Source organism: Coturnix japonica, chromosome Z (assembly GCF_054131305.1).
Source record: "Coturnix japonica strain WE chromosome Z, WE-NBRP24, whole genome shotgun sequence".
NCBI lineage: Eukaryota > Metazoa > Chordata > Aves > Galliformes > Phasianidae > Coturnix > Coturnix japonica.
The window spans coordinates 1,642,145-1,657,127 of NC_140702.1; the positions used below are offsets into that span (position 1 = coordinate 1,642,145).

At 46.3% G+C, this 14,983-nt stretch overlaps 1 protein-coding gene across 3 annotated transcripts; it reads left to right on the top strand.

The window, feature by feature from the left end:
• Nucleotides 1-1,052: 1,052 nt before the first annotated feature.
• LOC146753369 (rho GTPase-activating protein 32-like) lies at nt 1,053-9,553 on the top strand. Of its 3 annotated transcripts, none has more exons than XM_085530459.1 (16): nt 1,053-1,641; nt 2,750-2,856; nt 3,974-4,046; nt 4,174-4,246; nt 4,593-4,715; nt 4,923-5,000; nt 5,185-5,266; nt 5,542-5,685; nt 5,759-5,861; nt 6,022-6,154; nt 6,656-6,735; nt 7,097-7,204; nt 7,440-7,570; nt 8,050-8,251; nt 8,578-8,723; nt 9,042-9,553. In XM_085530459.1, the coding sequence occupies exons 4-16, from the start codon at nt 4,193-4,195 to the stop codon at nt 9,461-9,463; spliced, it is 1,806 nt and encodes a 601-aa protein (XP_085386585.1). In that variant the 5' UTR covers nt 1,053-1,641; nt 2,750-2,856; nt 3,974-4,046; nt 4,174-4,192; the 3' UTR covers nt 9,464-9,553. The 3 variants fall into 3 exon arrangements, with proteins under 3 accessions (XP_085386585.1, XP_085386587.1, XP_085386586.1); XM_085530461.1 differs by lacking the exon at nt 1,053-1,641 and adding an exon at nt 1,642-1,697; XM_085530460.1 differs by lacking the exon at nt 1,053-1,641 and adding an exon at nt 1,731-2,212.
• The last annotated feature ends 5,430 nt before the right edge of the window (nt 9,554-14,983 follow it).

The following is a 14,983-nucleotide window of genomic DNA, read 5'->3' on the forward strand; positions in this document are numbered from 1 at the left end:
TAAAGCAGGTTATCAGGAGTACTCAGCATGGGTTCACCAAGGGGAGGTCGTGCTTGACCAACCTGGTGGCCTTTTATGAAGATGTCACTGGCTGGGTGGATAGGGGGAGAGTGGCAGATGTAGTCTACCTTGATTTCAGAAAGGCTTTTGATATTGTCCCCCATGACATCCTTATAACAAAGCTGAGGAAGCATGGAATAGATGAGTGTACAGTGAATTGGGTCAAGAACTGTCTGACTGGCAGAGTGCAGAGGGTTGTCGTTGGCGGTGCTGAGAGGGGATTTGATCCAGGTTTATAAATACCTGAGGTGTGGGGGCCATAGTGGCACGGCTGGTCTCTTTTCAGTAGTGTGTGGGGACAGGACTAGGGGTAATGGGGTGAAACTTGTGCATAGGAAGTTCCACATGAATGTGCACTATAACTTCTTTATGGTGAGGGTGACGGAGCACTGGAACAGGCTGCCCAGGGAGGTGGTGGAGTCTCCTTCTCTGGAGATATTCAAGACCCGCCTGAACACCTACCTGTGCAACGTGGTGTAGGGAGCCTGCATTGGCACGGGGGTTGGACTCGATGATCTCTAGAGGTCCCTTCCAACCCCTACAATTCTGTGATTCTGTTGGATTGTGGGAATTCAAGAAAGAATATTCTGAGCAAAAGCTGTGGAGTGAGATAAATGGCATGAGAAAGCAAAGCTGATAACCAAGGAGGGCTCCAGAAGAGAAAACGAAGTCCAATAGGGCATATTTAGAGACAGGTGAAGAACCCTTGATGTCACTGAGGAGTACTAGGGTGCTCTGGAATGTCTCTTGGGCTCCCTACAGCACACATACTTGCTCTGGGGCATGTCTGGATGTCTGTAGAGCTAATTGCGGGGCCCTGAGAGACCTCTGGGGCACATTAGGTGGCACTGGCTTCCATGTAAGTGTTCCCAGGTTCCCAGAAGTCAACAGGGAAGCCTTTGGAGACCCCTTGGGAAGACTCAGTGGGGCCCTAGAGTGATGTAGCAGCTTGTGTTGGTTGCATCTGCTTGGCAGGGAAGCGATTTCCCTGGTGGGAGCTGACTGAATGGGAGGTGATTTCCATGGTTTAATTAATTACCTGGATTATAATTAAATAACACTGTTCAGCGTTCAATCAAGATTATATTTTTCCAAAGTACTTCAGTCGTGCATCTGTAGCAGCTTTGCTAAAATATATCAAGTTTATTCAAAATTCCAGTGATGCTCCTAAAGCACTTGAAGTGCATTTGAGGGGGGGAGTGACAAAACAGCTCTGAGAGAATCATCATCAAATCAGAACATGGGAACGGTAACTAATAGCAGAGATTCTGAAAAGAATATTTAAATTTTCAAATTACATTTTTCTGAAGTTGTATTTCACCAAGTTTCATCAATGTGCACACTGAAAAGCTGACTTGCTATGTTTCTTTTTATAAAAAATCATGTGTTACAATTGAGAAAAGAAGGTATAGCATGGAACATTCTCCAAGTAAAGTGCAAAAAACATTTCTTCACAGTTCCAATTAATGTCTTATGTTTTGTTCAGACTCACTAAATGATGTATTTCAGGGTACATCACATGGGAATATAAGAAGACTATTCAGAGCAGGAGCTGCAGAGCAAGATGAACGGCATGAGAAGGTAAGGCCGGGAACCAAGGACACAGCTTTTGTGTCACTCAGCCACCTGTGGCAGAGGTCAGGATTTCAGCAGGGATTTCTGCAGACGTTCCTTGAACACCCCCAGGGTGGGTGACTCCACCACCTCCCTGGGCAGTCCATTCCAGTGCCTGGCCACCCTTTATGAAGTAATATTTCCTAATGTCCAGCCTGAACCTCTCCTGCCGCAGCTTGAAACCATTCCCTCTAGTTCTATCAATAATGACACGAGAGAAGAGGCCGACCTCCAGCTCAATGCAACCTCCCTTCAGGAAGTTATAGAGAGCAATGAGGTCTCCCCTGAGCCACCTCTTCTCCAGGCTGGACATTCCCATCTCCTGCAGCCTCTCCTCATATGGCCTCATTGTGCTCCAGACCCCTCACCAGCTTTGTTGTCCTTCTTTGAACACGTTCCAATGCCTCAGTGTCTTTTTTGCAGTGAGGGGCCACAAACTGGAAACAGAATTCGAGTTGTGGCCTCACCAGTGCTGGGTACAGGGGGACAGTCACCTCTCTGCTCCTGCTGGCGTCACTGTTTCTGATGCAAAATGTAGGTAAGTGTCACATGTGTGACATCCTTTTTGATAGAGTTCTGTGACTGGAGTTCAATGGATTTGAGAGCTGACTTGAAGCCTGTGGGCATCACCCAGGAGTTGGGGTGAGAGGATGAGGCGTAGGAACAGGAACCTCTTTGGTCGTTATTAACTCCCAACTTTTTGGTCAGGAATCTCTGTGTGTTTCTTTATCATGTAAAGAACAGAGTCATTGTGCAGCTTATGAATGAATTGATTCACGCCTGCTGATTGGTGCTGTTCTCTACAGGGAGCTGCAATGGAAATGGGCACTTGTGGTCCACTGTCCAGCCCCCTCCCGTGTTGGATTTTCTGGGCTTTGAGACACGTCTTCCAGATGCACTTTGTGTTATTTCTGATGTGTTGACCTGTTGAGCTCCAGCCCCAAATGAGGATTCAAGTACTACCACCGCAGTCCATTGGGACTGTAGTATTTCTTGCTAAACAGAATTCGTGTGCACCCTTGTCTTTCGTCTGCACAAAGGATCTTGTAATCATCTCTGTCTGTGTTTCTTTTAGACCCAGAGATGGAGCAGAGTGGAACACAGACTTGGGTGGATCTTCATTCAGGAGCAGGGACACGTCATGCTCATCTGAGGTGTCTGGCTGACAACAAGAGCAGAGAGGTAAGTTTCATAGGGTCGCATGCACATTTTATTTTATTTTTAATTCATGATGCATAGAGGCGTTCCCCAGACAAAGTGAGCATTTCTCAACTGGACTTTCTAGAAATGAGCTAGGCAGTGAAAATGGGTTTGAAGCATTCCTAAGAGCCCCGCAAGAGAATGCTGAGGGTTAATCTGGCACCCTCCTTTGGAAACGTCCGTTGTCTGTCAGCTCTTCAGCTGTGCCCTAACACCTCCCATTGCGCTGCCACACCAGGATAGAATTCCAAGCCCACACTGAGTCCTGGAATGTTGTGGTGCCGTGTTGGAATCAGATGTGACCACGTGGTCTTGGCTCCCCGCCTTGTGGGGGGTCATGGTGGACCAGGCTGTTGGCCGTTGGTGATGTCATAAGCGGCTGGAATGAGGGGAGGAGCGGTGCGTTCTGTGTTCCTTTGTGGGTGAGCTAGTGGTCGGAGTGGTTGGTTGTCTTGTGTTCTTGTGCCTTTTGTGCCGTTAGTTAGTTAGTGTTGTTAGTTAGTTAGTGTTGTTAGTTAGTTAGTATTGTTAGTTAGTTAGTGTTGTTAGTTAGTTAGTATTGTTAGTTAGTTAGTGTTGTTAGTTAGTGTTGTTAGTTAGTGTCGTTAGTTAGTTAGAGTCGTTAGTTAGTGCCGTTAGTTAGTTAGTTAGTTAGTTAGTTAGTTAGTTAGTTAGTTAGTGACTTTATTGCCTTTTTCTTCACACCGTCGTGTGCAGCAGCTTGTAGGTAAGCTGAGCTGGTGTGGGATGGATGGGTGGGCAGTGAGGTGTTGAGAACTGCTGGCTGTCGGAGCTCACAGCACCGTATTGCTTACTCTTGACCATCAGACGTAATTTTCCCCTGGTACACACGTTCCAAAGGGGGTATCAGTAAAGTTGGCACCTGTCCCGTGCTTCTTCCATTGTCTTTGCTCAGTAGTGGAAGCATTGTAAAGTTGCTGGGCGGACAGGCATCACGTAGCCTGAGACTCAGCATGTCTTGCAGCAAGTGGGTGGGAAGGTTGTGCTGTGTGTGTTATTCCATGGCTGTCTTAGCCCTGCTCACTGACCTGCTCTTTCTCTCTCCTCTCCTCACCCTCCGCCCACTGCCTCGGTGCAGCTTTAGCTCTCATTCCATCCGAGCAAAGCGACAAGGAACTGCTGCAGATAGCTTGAGGTGATCTCACTGCCAGGTACGTGCCATGATTTGTCCCCCCACATGGTTTTGCCGCAGGGTATGCGCGGGTAGCTCTGAAGAAGTCTGTCCATACTGTGCTGTGTGAATAGAGAAAACAGAAGTGTGTTTCTGCTCTGTTCCAGAGTCTTCACACTTGCTGTGATGGGCGTCGCGTGCAGTGGGATCAGCCGTGAGCCTGAGGTGGCGGCGACGGAGGTACAGTATGAAGCTCTGTCTGGTCTTTGTTCCCTGTGTTGAGCCATTAGAAGGAGCTGCAGATGTACTCTCCTGCAGGAAAGAATGGGCCAAAAAGGGCCTGGCCAGCTGTCTGCGCCAGTGCCATTGCTGATTAGTCTGGGTAGAGAGAGATGCATCTTTGCATGGCCTGGCAATGCACGCCAAAAAGGGAAATAACTGTGATGAGACGTGCAGCTCCTTCTGAAGTGCTCCTAATAAGGACGGAGCGCATTTGCTGCAGCTTTCTCTGCAGATGTGCTCCTCACCTTGAAATCCTCCTGGTTTGTCCTCAGCTCCTGACCACGGTCTGTGCTTTGTTTTGCAGGCTGATAACATGCGGAAGCCGCAGCTGGTACGTGCTATGTCATCTTTAAACGTACCAGCGATTGCGGCGGCCCATGTTATTAGGAGCCACGTCGCCCAGGGGCCAGATGAGCTCTCCCTTGAGGTAAGCAGTTCCAGGCGTTCCTTGTTGTCATACATGGGAGAGTAGTGTAGGGTGTGAACGCCTCAGGAATAGTCTCAGACACCTTCAGAATATCTCCCTTGCTGTCAAGCTTGAGGATATTCTGCAGCACAGAATTAGGCAGTTATTTGAGCTGTGATTTCCTGCCAGCTGTGCTGAAGCTGGGATTGATGTTTCAATCTCTTGCAGGTTGGAGACATGGTGAGCATTATTGCAATGCCACCAAAGGAGCTGAGCCCCTGGTGGAGAGGCAAGCGTGGCTTTGAGGTAGGCACATGTTTGTGACTAGAGAGCACAACTTGAGTAGAGTCGGGAATCTCAGGTTGGAGCTGCTCTGCCTGCACAGGATGGCTGCTGGATGCAAACAGTTGCCCTGTGTTGGTGTCAGAGGACCTTCCCTTTGGCTCTGGGCTTGCGCTAATGCCCACCTGTCTTTTTGATTTTATTACAGGTTGGGCTTTTCCCTGGTGAGTGCGTGGAACTCATCAGTGGAAAAGTTCCCGATTCCCTAATCAACTCATTGCCAGAGCCAGGTACGTATGTTACATTTGATAAGTGGGTTAGTAAAATGGGATCAAAATGTGGGTTTCAGGGGATTTGTTAATACCCAAGTACAGCAATCTCAGCAAGAGGACTGCATTAAGCTCCTTGGGCACCTCCAGGGATAGGGAAAATATGTTCTTGCGCGTCCTTGTTGGGAATGCTCTTCCCGATGTTACATGCTTTGTCGAGTGCATTATGTTTGGCCTCGTCCAACCGAGCCAAGCCTGAAATTGAAATGAACTGGTTTCTTTGATTTGTTGTGCAGTGCCAAGGAGACGGGGCAAGTTCCTCCCCTTCCTTCGCTCCCTGGTGAAGGCCCGTCCCAGGAGAGCGACGGAGCCGGAGCCGAAGAAGGAAGGGGTGTTTGGCTGTGACCTGGGGGAGCACCTTCTGCGCTCTGGCCGTGATGGTAAGGAACAGCCCATTCCTGAGATCTTGCTCCATTGGGCAAGTTGAGCTAACCGCTGGCTCTTGTTCTGTAGTCCCCCAGGTCCTGCAGAGCTGTGCTCAGTTCATAGAGCATCATGGCGTGGTGCGGGGGATATACCGCCTCTCTGGCGTCATGTCTAAGATCCAGCAACTACGGTAAGAGTGCTGCGACTGACACAACTGTCAGTAGGGGCACGTGCCATGCTGCGGGCGTTCAGAGGAACCCCTTCCTTTTCTTGACCGTATTTTCTGTGGCTTTGGACTTGTTTTCGTCTTTCTCAAAGCCCTCTACCCAATTCTGTGTCTTTCTCTGCAGCCATGAATTCGATACGGAGCAGGTGCCAGAGCTCAGCGTCCAAGACATTCACAGCGTGAGCTCCCTGTGTAAGATGTATTTCAGGGAGCTCCCAAACCCGCTGCTGACTGACCAGCTGTATGACAAGTTCTTGGTAAGCACAGGGCAATGTCTTGGAAATGATACATACCTGTTCCCTGGGAATCCTGGCCAGTGGTTGCAGCAGTGCCCCAGCTCTGAGGTCTTCTTTCTGTTAGCCCCATAAGGCATGTCTTTGCCACATCCTGCCTCTCACTGATGGCACTTGTGGTGGTGCCGAGAGGTGCTTATTTAAGCTATTCACAATGGTTGTGAGAATTCCCTTTCCTTTGCTGTTCCCCAGCTATTGGTAGAATGGGGTTAATAGCAAAGTGGACTTGGAGAGGAATGCCTGCTGCGAGGAGCTACACTGAGCAATCAGGCAGTAAAGCCCCCAGAGCTTGCACTACTTGGCCTTGATGGCACAGGCTGCGTGCTGCTGTGTTCCCCTGATGCCTCTTGGAAGGCATCGAGTCTGCCTCGGTGCTGACCACCAGCGCGCTGTCCCCATAATTCCCAAACCTGTGGCAGCTCTCCAGCCTGACTGGTGTCTGAATCCCTTCCTGCCTTTTTCCAGGACGCTGCCGGTGCTGCAGAGGAGGAGCGCGTGCAGAGAATGAAAGATGCCATCCAGCAGCTGCCCGCTCCTCACTACAGGTCAGTGCTGCCCTCGGTCTGCTGAGCTCAGCCCTGCTGCCTTTCAGAGGGCGATGATGCGATTCCAGGTGTTGTCTCACACCTGCAACATCATGCCTGTGCACGCTGCAGCGGCTGAAGGCTGCATTGGGTCAATTGATTGGGTCAGTTCCTTGGCACGGGGGCACGGTTGGTGCAGCCGATGGCTGCGGCTGTGCTTTGTGGGGCTTGGTGCTGCAGCGTGGTGGCACGGGGAACGTTTTATCTACTTCATATTCAGGGTGGTAGCAATGACAACAACCAGCATGAAGTGATGTTTGTTTTGTGCACTGCAACACGGCTTGCTTTTTGGTGCTGAACATGTGCCTCTCTTGTTTTCCAGGACGCTGCAGTACTTGATGACACACCTGGAATCTCTGGCCAGGAACTGCTCCGTGACCAACATGGATGCTAAGAACTTAGCAATTGTGTGGGCTCCAAACCTCTTAAGGTAAACTTCTTTCTCCATTTCAACATGATGCTTAGTTCTGCTCTCCCCCAACCCCAGGGGACAGTTTCTACTCACTTGTTTATCTGGGATCAGCCAGGAGAATTTCGTCAGTGGCATTGCTGATTGCCCACTGTGGAAGTCTCCGGAGCTCAACTTGACAGTTTTTCTCTGCAAAAGCTCAGACATGGGGAAATGACTTTGGGGAAATGACTTATATGATCTGCCTTTTCTTCAGATCCCAGCAGAGCCCGTCTGCCTGCGCCAGTGAAGCTGCCTGTAAGGAGCTGCAGACACAGTCGACTGTAGTCGAGTTCATCATCAGCCACGCAGATGTCCTCTTCTGCTCCACACCAGCTGTGGGAGAGGGTGAGTGTCTTCCCGCATTAGCTTAATCTGACACTTTGATGTAATCCAGGCCTTCTCCAAGACCTTTGCAAATGCTTTTGCTGTCGAGGAGACAGCAGACTTCTGGGGTTAGATTAGAATATGGCGCCCCATTTCTGGATCCTGAGAGTGTTCAAACCCAAACCTTACATGGAGAAAACTGTCACTGCTGTTAAGATGTTTTGTAAGGAGGTGAAGCTTGATTGAAATGTGGCAACAAAGATTTCTGAGATTCCTGCCCCCTAGTGTTTCTAGGCATTTTTGTTTGCCTGTTATGATACAGAGAGCTGCTCTTAATTATGACTGTGTCCTCTGCCACATGCATACCTGTGAGCACAGAGTTATTTTGATCTCCTCTTCTTTGAGTCGCTTGGATATGCAAGTCTGAGAGAAATGCAGAACTGGGATGGCAGTGCTGTTGCTTTCGGATCCTCAATCTTACCTGTGGTTTTCTCTTGCAGGGCACAGTTCTCTGGATCGACCCAAGTCTGTGTGGGTGTCTCCTCCACCCACAAAGCTGCTCACACTGCAGGAGGCACAGGCTCAGAGAAGCAGCCAGAGCAGCTCTCCTGCAGTGACACAGAGCAGCAACGTCGAGGTGGAGGAGGACCCCACAGCTGCTCAAGGGAGATTCCACACCATCATTGATTTTCCATCTGAAAGGTAAAAAGGACTTCCCTTTCCAGCCCCTGTTTTGATTGGTTGGGTGGGTCTTATTGGTTTATTTTTAGTCCATTATAAGTGAGCCTGCCAGCTCCTGTCCTGTCTGGCTGTGGAGACTTTGCTCATGTGCTCCGCATCTTGCTTGACATGGTTGAGAGGAATTTAGCTAGCAGGACGTCAGGACTGAGCAGATTTCAGCAGAAAGCAGGCAGTGCCAGGAGGAGGGAACTATAGGGGCAACAAACGGGCAACAATTGGCAAGGGCTCGGAGCAGCTCTTTCTTCAACCTGCACAACAACTGACAGCATGCTCTGTTTTCTCACCAGACCGAGGGTTCCCAGCAAGACAAAGGAGTCACCAGCTGGCAGTTGGTGTTCATGCTTTTGCCTGCGCAGACCATCCACTGTGGCTGAACACCAACTGCAGAGCAGTGCCAGGGAGCCCTCCGAAGCCGAAGTCGTGGTCCTGGCAGGTAAGGGTGCAAATCCAACTTTCAAAACACTGCTTGTCAGCAACACAGGTAGAATTCATGCTTTCAGTGGGCTTGTACCTTTTTCTGGCGTTCAAGCCCATGCCTGACATCTTCAGTTGACCCCTGTCTTTCCCAAATGAGTCTCTTGTCAACACAAGAGCTGGACCTGCATGAGTATCACTTTCAAGACAGTGACACTGTTGCCAGAAGCCTATTTGCTTCTGCCCACCACCACTACATAGCCAAATGTCAAGAACCTGTTTCATGATTCATCTTGTGAACGTTCGACACTAACCGTGTGCATCTACTCCTTCCTAGGTGACTCCAGCCCTTGTGTAACCCCAAGACACAGCGCATATGATGATGCAGCATCCTGTGCTTCCATCAATATAGAGCTCATGGGAAGCACAGGATGCTGCAGTTCAAAGGACAACATTGCATGTGAGTGCAGCAATAGAGAGAAGAATGTCCTCCACGTTCAAGCCATAATTAATGCAATCCCTGATGAAGCTCCTGACCTGAGCCTGCCAGACACTACAGGCACTAGCCTAAATTGTAACCCAGTGGCCTTCGAGGACAGACTAGCACAAGCACAGCCCGAATGCCCTGACAGCAGCAATACCATGCAGGCTCAGGTCAGCATCACCGACGAGAAGCCGAGCATCTCGGAGGAGGGCGTAGAATCAGGCCACCAGTCCCAGGCTCCTGGTAACAGCACGGGCTCTGAGCAGCTCTCATGAGACATAAGAGGATGAGTCCCACTGTTCCAGCAGACCTCACACGCCCTCCTTTGTCCCATTGAATAAAGGCACACTCGTGCTCAATCAACACTTTGGCTGCATTCCGAGTCTTCATTCACAGAGATTGGGATGAGTGCAAGAAACATCAAGGCAGCTCAGCTTACAACGCTCTGGCTGTGGGGTGTGTGTGGCCGAGCTCTGGGTGTGTTCCCAATTTCCCTGACAGCACCTGTGAGCTGTCCCTGCAGATCATCTCCAGCCCTGCCATCATCGCGCTGCGGCAGGAGGAGCTCACCCTGACCAACATCAGGCAGTGCTGCCTGCCTCTCTCACTCTCTAGACCAAGTGTAACTACACTGTTGTGGAGACAAATGCTTTCTGTCACATCCTCCATTCCCTGCAGACATTCACTGGTAGGCGGCTCTTGCAGAAGATTCAAGCAGCAGAACCTTTTGCTCAGCTACAGCACACGAATGCTACAAAAGCAGGAACAACCCTCAAGCTCTGGGTCTGTTTGTCTTGCAAAGGCATGAACCGACTGCGTTTGATGGTACCCCCCATCCTTGATTTCCTTCCCTGCTTCTTGTCTGATGGCACTGCTGAGCCAGGAACAAGCTGCCCAGTGTGGCAGAGCATGGTGCAGAGCTGTGCTGGGACCTCCTCCCCTTCCTCTGCTGCAGATCAGTGCCCCACACGTGCCATCGGGATGCTCTGGCACGGGATGTGCCTCCAACCCAAAGCTCCTTCCCACCTCCCAAGGAAAAGCAAAGCAACCCAAGCATCTCCAGCAAAGCTGCCCAGCAGACAGCAGGGAATGCAAACAGCTTCTGGCTGCTCCCCTGCACTCCTGTCCTAAGTAAGAGACCCCACGAGGAATGGCTGGGAAATCAGTGCATGACACACATGAGTGTGCACAGGATTGTGCAAAGCAGTGAGGTTCCACAAGTTTGTGTGTGTGTGTATCTCTGCTGTTAAGAAAGAATGGGAAGACTGCTTTACTGATTCCAAGAGAATTACCTATCCTCAAATGATTTTTCCTGGCCAAAGTTAGAGCCTCTCACAGGTAATCGAGACCAACAGGCTGTTGTTGCACAATCAACAGGCACAATCTAGATGATCAGCTGAGGAAAATAAAGCATCATGTCAAGGGAACTAGATAAGTGAGCAGCTTGAGATCTGCACATTTATGGGATACTCGTGGTCTTAGACAATATTTGCTTAGTGAGGTCACACAGAATGAAAAAAAAAAATCTAATGAATGAAAACATACACAGGAGAAGAAGCCTCTGAGGCTTCTGAAGTGTTATGACCAGGAGACATAAACTCTGTTAAAGCAAACATTTCTCTCTCTTTTTCGTGTTCTTCCAGAGAGGCCTTGATTACCACCTGAACACATGCTGTGGAAGCCCAGCTTATGCAGCACCAGAGCTAATCCAGGGCAAAGCGTCTATTGGCTCAGAGGGATGTAGAGCGGTGTTTGTTTTCCCCTCTTTCCCTTCCCTCTCCACAGAGCATTTCAAGGCAGTGGAGCTCAGGTAGGCTCTCTTGGTTTCCCTTCTGAATTCTGCTAGGTTGCATTGCTTGGTAGCTCTCAGAAACTTGTCTGCAGCAAGGTTTCCATGTAGTTCTATGCATATACTATTCACAATGGTACCCTTCAAAAAGTACTCCAGGTCAGCTTTTGATTTTTTATATTTAATTATTTTTATTATTTTTAAAATCCTGATTATTTTTTTATTTGATGAGCTGAATAATGCATGTGTCCGAAGTCCTGATAATTGTTTTTGACTTCTTGGTGGCAAAGAAAATTAGTAAGTTTCTTCTCTGAGAAGCTGAACAAGTGAGGTTAACTGACAAAACCAGGGAATGTAAAGACCTCCAAGAGTAATCGTTTTCTCTATACTGGACCATAAAATAAACTCATTTTCCACCACTGGAAGAGTTGTGTGACTGTCTTGAGGCCAGAAAGGTTCCTCATCTAAAATTTACTTAATTATTACTCTTTCTGTATTAACAGAACTATTACAAAGCCTGTCAGCTGACCCTAGGACTGAAGGTTGCTATGGGCTTGTCCTCTCAGCTTACTCTCACAACATCTCCTCTTTCTCCATTCTGTGTTCATCACTTTTGGAATGCTCTTTCCAGTGCGTTGGGTATTTTACACAATCTGTTCGTGCTGATATCTTAGCTTGTTGTCTGTCAATAAACAAAATATATAGTGTTAGGAAATAGGTGTGCCGTTCCTGTAGAAGACCTTTGTCTTTGATTTGCAGGAGCTTGCTTATTTCTGAGTCCATCAAGAGTAGTTTACGTTATTCCAAGGTTACAGGGAAGTCACTGGCAGAAATGAGCCTAATCCCCTTATCGGATCAAAGAAAAACACCAACATTAGATTTAAAAAGAAAATAAAAAGGTGCAATTTTTTATGCTTTTTTTCTCAGTTATTTCTGAAAATAATTTCGTACTGCATGAATGCCTTCTACAAATTTGGTACCATATTTGTGCAGTTTGTTTCTTGTATGTAACAAATCTAATTGAGGGTTTGGGAAGCTATTGATATTTCTTTAATAACATTCATTTGCATTCAAATATATTTGGAGGGGAAAATAATTTAACCTTGTATTTTGCAATACAGTGGCCTAATAACACTAAGATATACATGCAAAAATATTTTGAGTTAGATATAATGATTCATTTATTTTTTGGCCTCTAGTAACTTTTCTATTTCAAAATCAATGGAATTTCTTTTTTCCTTATCTCTTGTGATAATACTTCCTTTTTTCTGCCTCACTGGTAAAATTCTTGTACAAGTCATGGTTATTTCTTCTGAACCTGTATACTGCAGCTTCTTCCTCCGCTCTGATGAAGGTTACTCTATGCATGATAACGCAGACATAGATGCAGATTTCCAGAGTGTGAACACACATTTTTAATCTCAAAACACATTTTCATTGCAGTGGGTGGTACAAAGAATGCAGGGAAGAAAAGTGACACTCATCACTTCTTTGTTGCTTACAGAGTTCTCAAAGGTAGTCCCGAGTGGGTAAGATAGACAACCTGATTAGTTTTCTTTTCACAAAGACTGTCTAATATTCTTTTAGTGTAAGTCAAGTACTTCATCACTAGATGGCAATGTTGTATGAGACTTCGGACTGTGTTTCCAGAAGGAATTAGTGAGACCTGTGGAAGGAGGTGGTGCAATTTGTTCACAAGAATGAGCAGCCATTTTTGACAAAATTCTTTTATCTCCTTTGAAGTACCTACAGTGGGGGGTCAGAAACGATAATTTTATTCTTTGTCAAGTACAGAGAAAGACTGGAAGAAAGTTCTTAGGAAATTCAGCACATGCAGAAAAATTAAGCACACCTTTCTTGAAGAGATGTATGTTCACACTTCTCTGTCCTTTTTGCAACTCCTTTGTTATTTATTATAAAATAGTTAATGCTCAAAGACATTTGCTAAGTTAAATCAGCTGTAGGCAAGATTTTTGCCAGTTGGGATTTCTCAGTCCAAAACAAACAAACAAACAAATAAATAAATGAAAGTGAGAAAACAGATACTATTTACGTGATCACCAAAGCTCTGAAATTATAACTTTTACTGATCTTAAGACATCAGCTGATTATATCTTTTATGGGCTTGCATAATTTAAAAAAGTTATTTTACTTTGTCTTGAAGTTTCTTGGCAATTTAATTCTACATGCATAGAATTTTTTTCCAGCTTGCATGGATTATTTTTGAACAGAAGTAGTGTCAGGAAACAATTTGCACTGAAAAATCATTTGAAATTTCTGCCACTTCAATCTACTTGTGTTATCAATTATGCATTATCAGCACAAATGACCTAAGGAGTACTAGTGTGTTCCACAGTGTGTCCATAATACTGAGTATGATGTTAAGATTACAGTAAAATAGCTTACTTCTAAATCTGAATATTAGGGATCTAAGTGGCAGAAATAGGTGAGAACATACTTCATCCAAACCAAAGGCAAAGTCTTACTGTGAAAGCAATTCTAAAGCTCAGTTTTCATGGTGAGAAACATGATTTAATACAGGTACACTTAGTTAAACAGTGCCCACAAAAACACAAAACGTTTCCTTGCATTTCTGATATCTTTTCTCCATGTGCACCCCACAGGTGAAGCTGAAGTAGTCGTAGCATCAGTAAATTGGATGTGGTTTTGTCCTAGTGAGTTCATTCTTGCCTGAGGTGCCCATGCTAGATGACTTCTTGCCTTTGGTACCTCTTTAAACTTACAGTTAATTCTGTCCAACATTTTCCTGTACTGACTCCAGAGGTGCTACCAGTTATGTGTTTGTCTGTACCTCTGAACTTCATCGTAATAATTACAGCAAACTGTAAGATAAGGTTAAATGAAAATTGTCCAGAAACCAGAGAATTACAGTCAGTTCTGAGTGGTTATCTTGCTTTGTACTTCCCAAGTATAGCTTTTCAGACGAGTGCTGTTAGTTCTGTGTTCTGGTTTCAGCTGTTGATAGCACAGTGATGTTTTTGTTAATGCTAAGTGTTGGGAGAGCTCTTGGGACCAAGCCAGTCTTCTTACAGGGGAAGAGCTGCTGCCTTTACAGTACAGGGCAGGGGTTAGGGTAGAGCCAAGACAGCTGGCCTCAATTAAGCAGGGAGTTATTTGATACTACATGACAGCATGCAGAAGGCTATAAATCTGTGGAGGAGTTCACTGGGAAGTGCTTGGTGGATGGTAAGACTTTGCATCACCAATGGGGTGTTGGTCTGCAAAAAGTTATATCGTTAACTGGGTGCTGGTCAGAGGATGGTGAGTAATTGTACAGTTGGTTTGTGTGTATATATATATATATGTATGTATATATATATATTCATGTGTATATATAAATTTTAGTTTCCATTCTCCTTTTCTGACTTAGTGAATAGTTTCAGCTTTCTCTCTCAAGCCACTTGCAGGGAAGTAAGTGAATGGCTGCCTGGCTAGGCTGAGTCATGACAGTCCTTTTGGGGCTGGAGGGGTTGAGATCTGGTCAGAATGTGTTAAAAGTAAATTGCTATAAGAGTTGTATTAGTTTAATAGTTACTGGTCACAATGTTACATTTTTCATTTTCAGAGATCAGTCAGAGCTCTTTCATGGAAACCTGTTATTTGATACCTTACTCACTATATATATGATCCCTGCTGCATTATGTATTATTTCTGAGAGATAAATTAAGGTTATCATTTTTCTGCATGGTATAACACTGACCATGAAGCTAGTCTGGTGTTAGTATTTAGTATTGCAGTCATCTTCAGGCTTGAGGAATCTTGTAGCAGGGTGTGGGACTGATGAACAGGAGTGTTCAAGCCAGTACACGAATGTTTCTATGCCTACTAAATGTGTTTCAGAATTTGCATAAGATTAAACAACTATTAACAAATCTCTTCTAGGAATCTGCCCTGTAGCTAGATATTTATGAGTGGCAAGGAGTTTGAGATGGTATAGGCAGGCACCTAGAACAAAATCCTGAGAAACTAGTAAAATATTTGGAAA

Excerpts from the sequence above, each read along its gene's own strand:
- LOC146753369 (XM_085530459.1), top strand. The coding sequence starts at position 4,193 with ATGGGCGTCGCGTGCAGTGGGATCAGCCGTGAGCCTGAGGTGGCGGCG. Across the intron at positions 5,686-5,758 it reads TCTGCGCTCTGGCCGTGATG|TCCCCCAGGTCCTGCAGAGC; the intron begins GTAAGGAACAGC and ends CTTGTTCTGTAG. Across the intron at positions 6,155-6,655 it reads AGCTGTATGACAAGTTCTTG|GACGCTGCCGGTGCTGCAGA; the intron begins GTAAGCACAGGG and ends GCCTTTTTCCAG.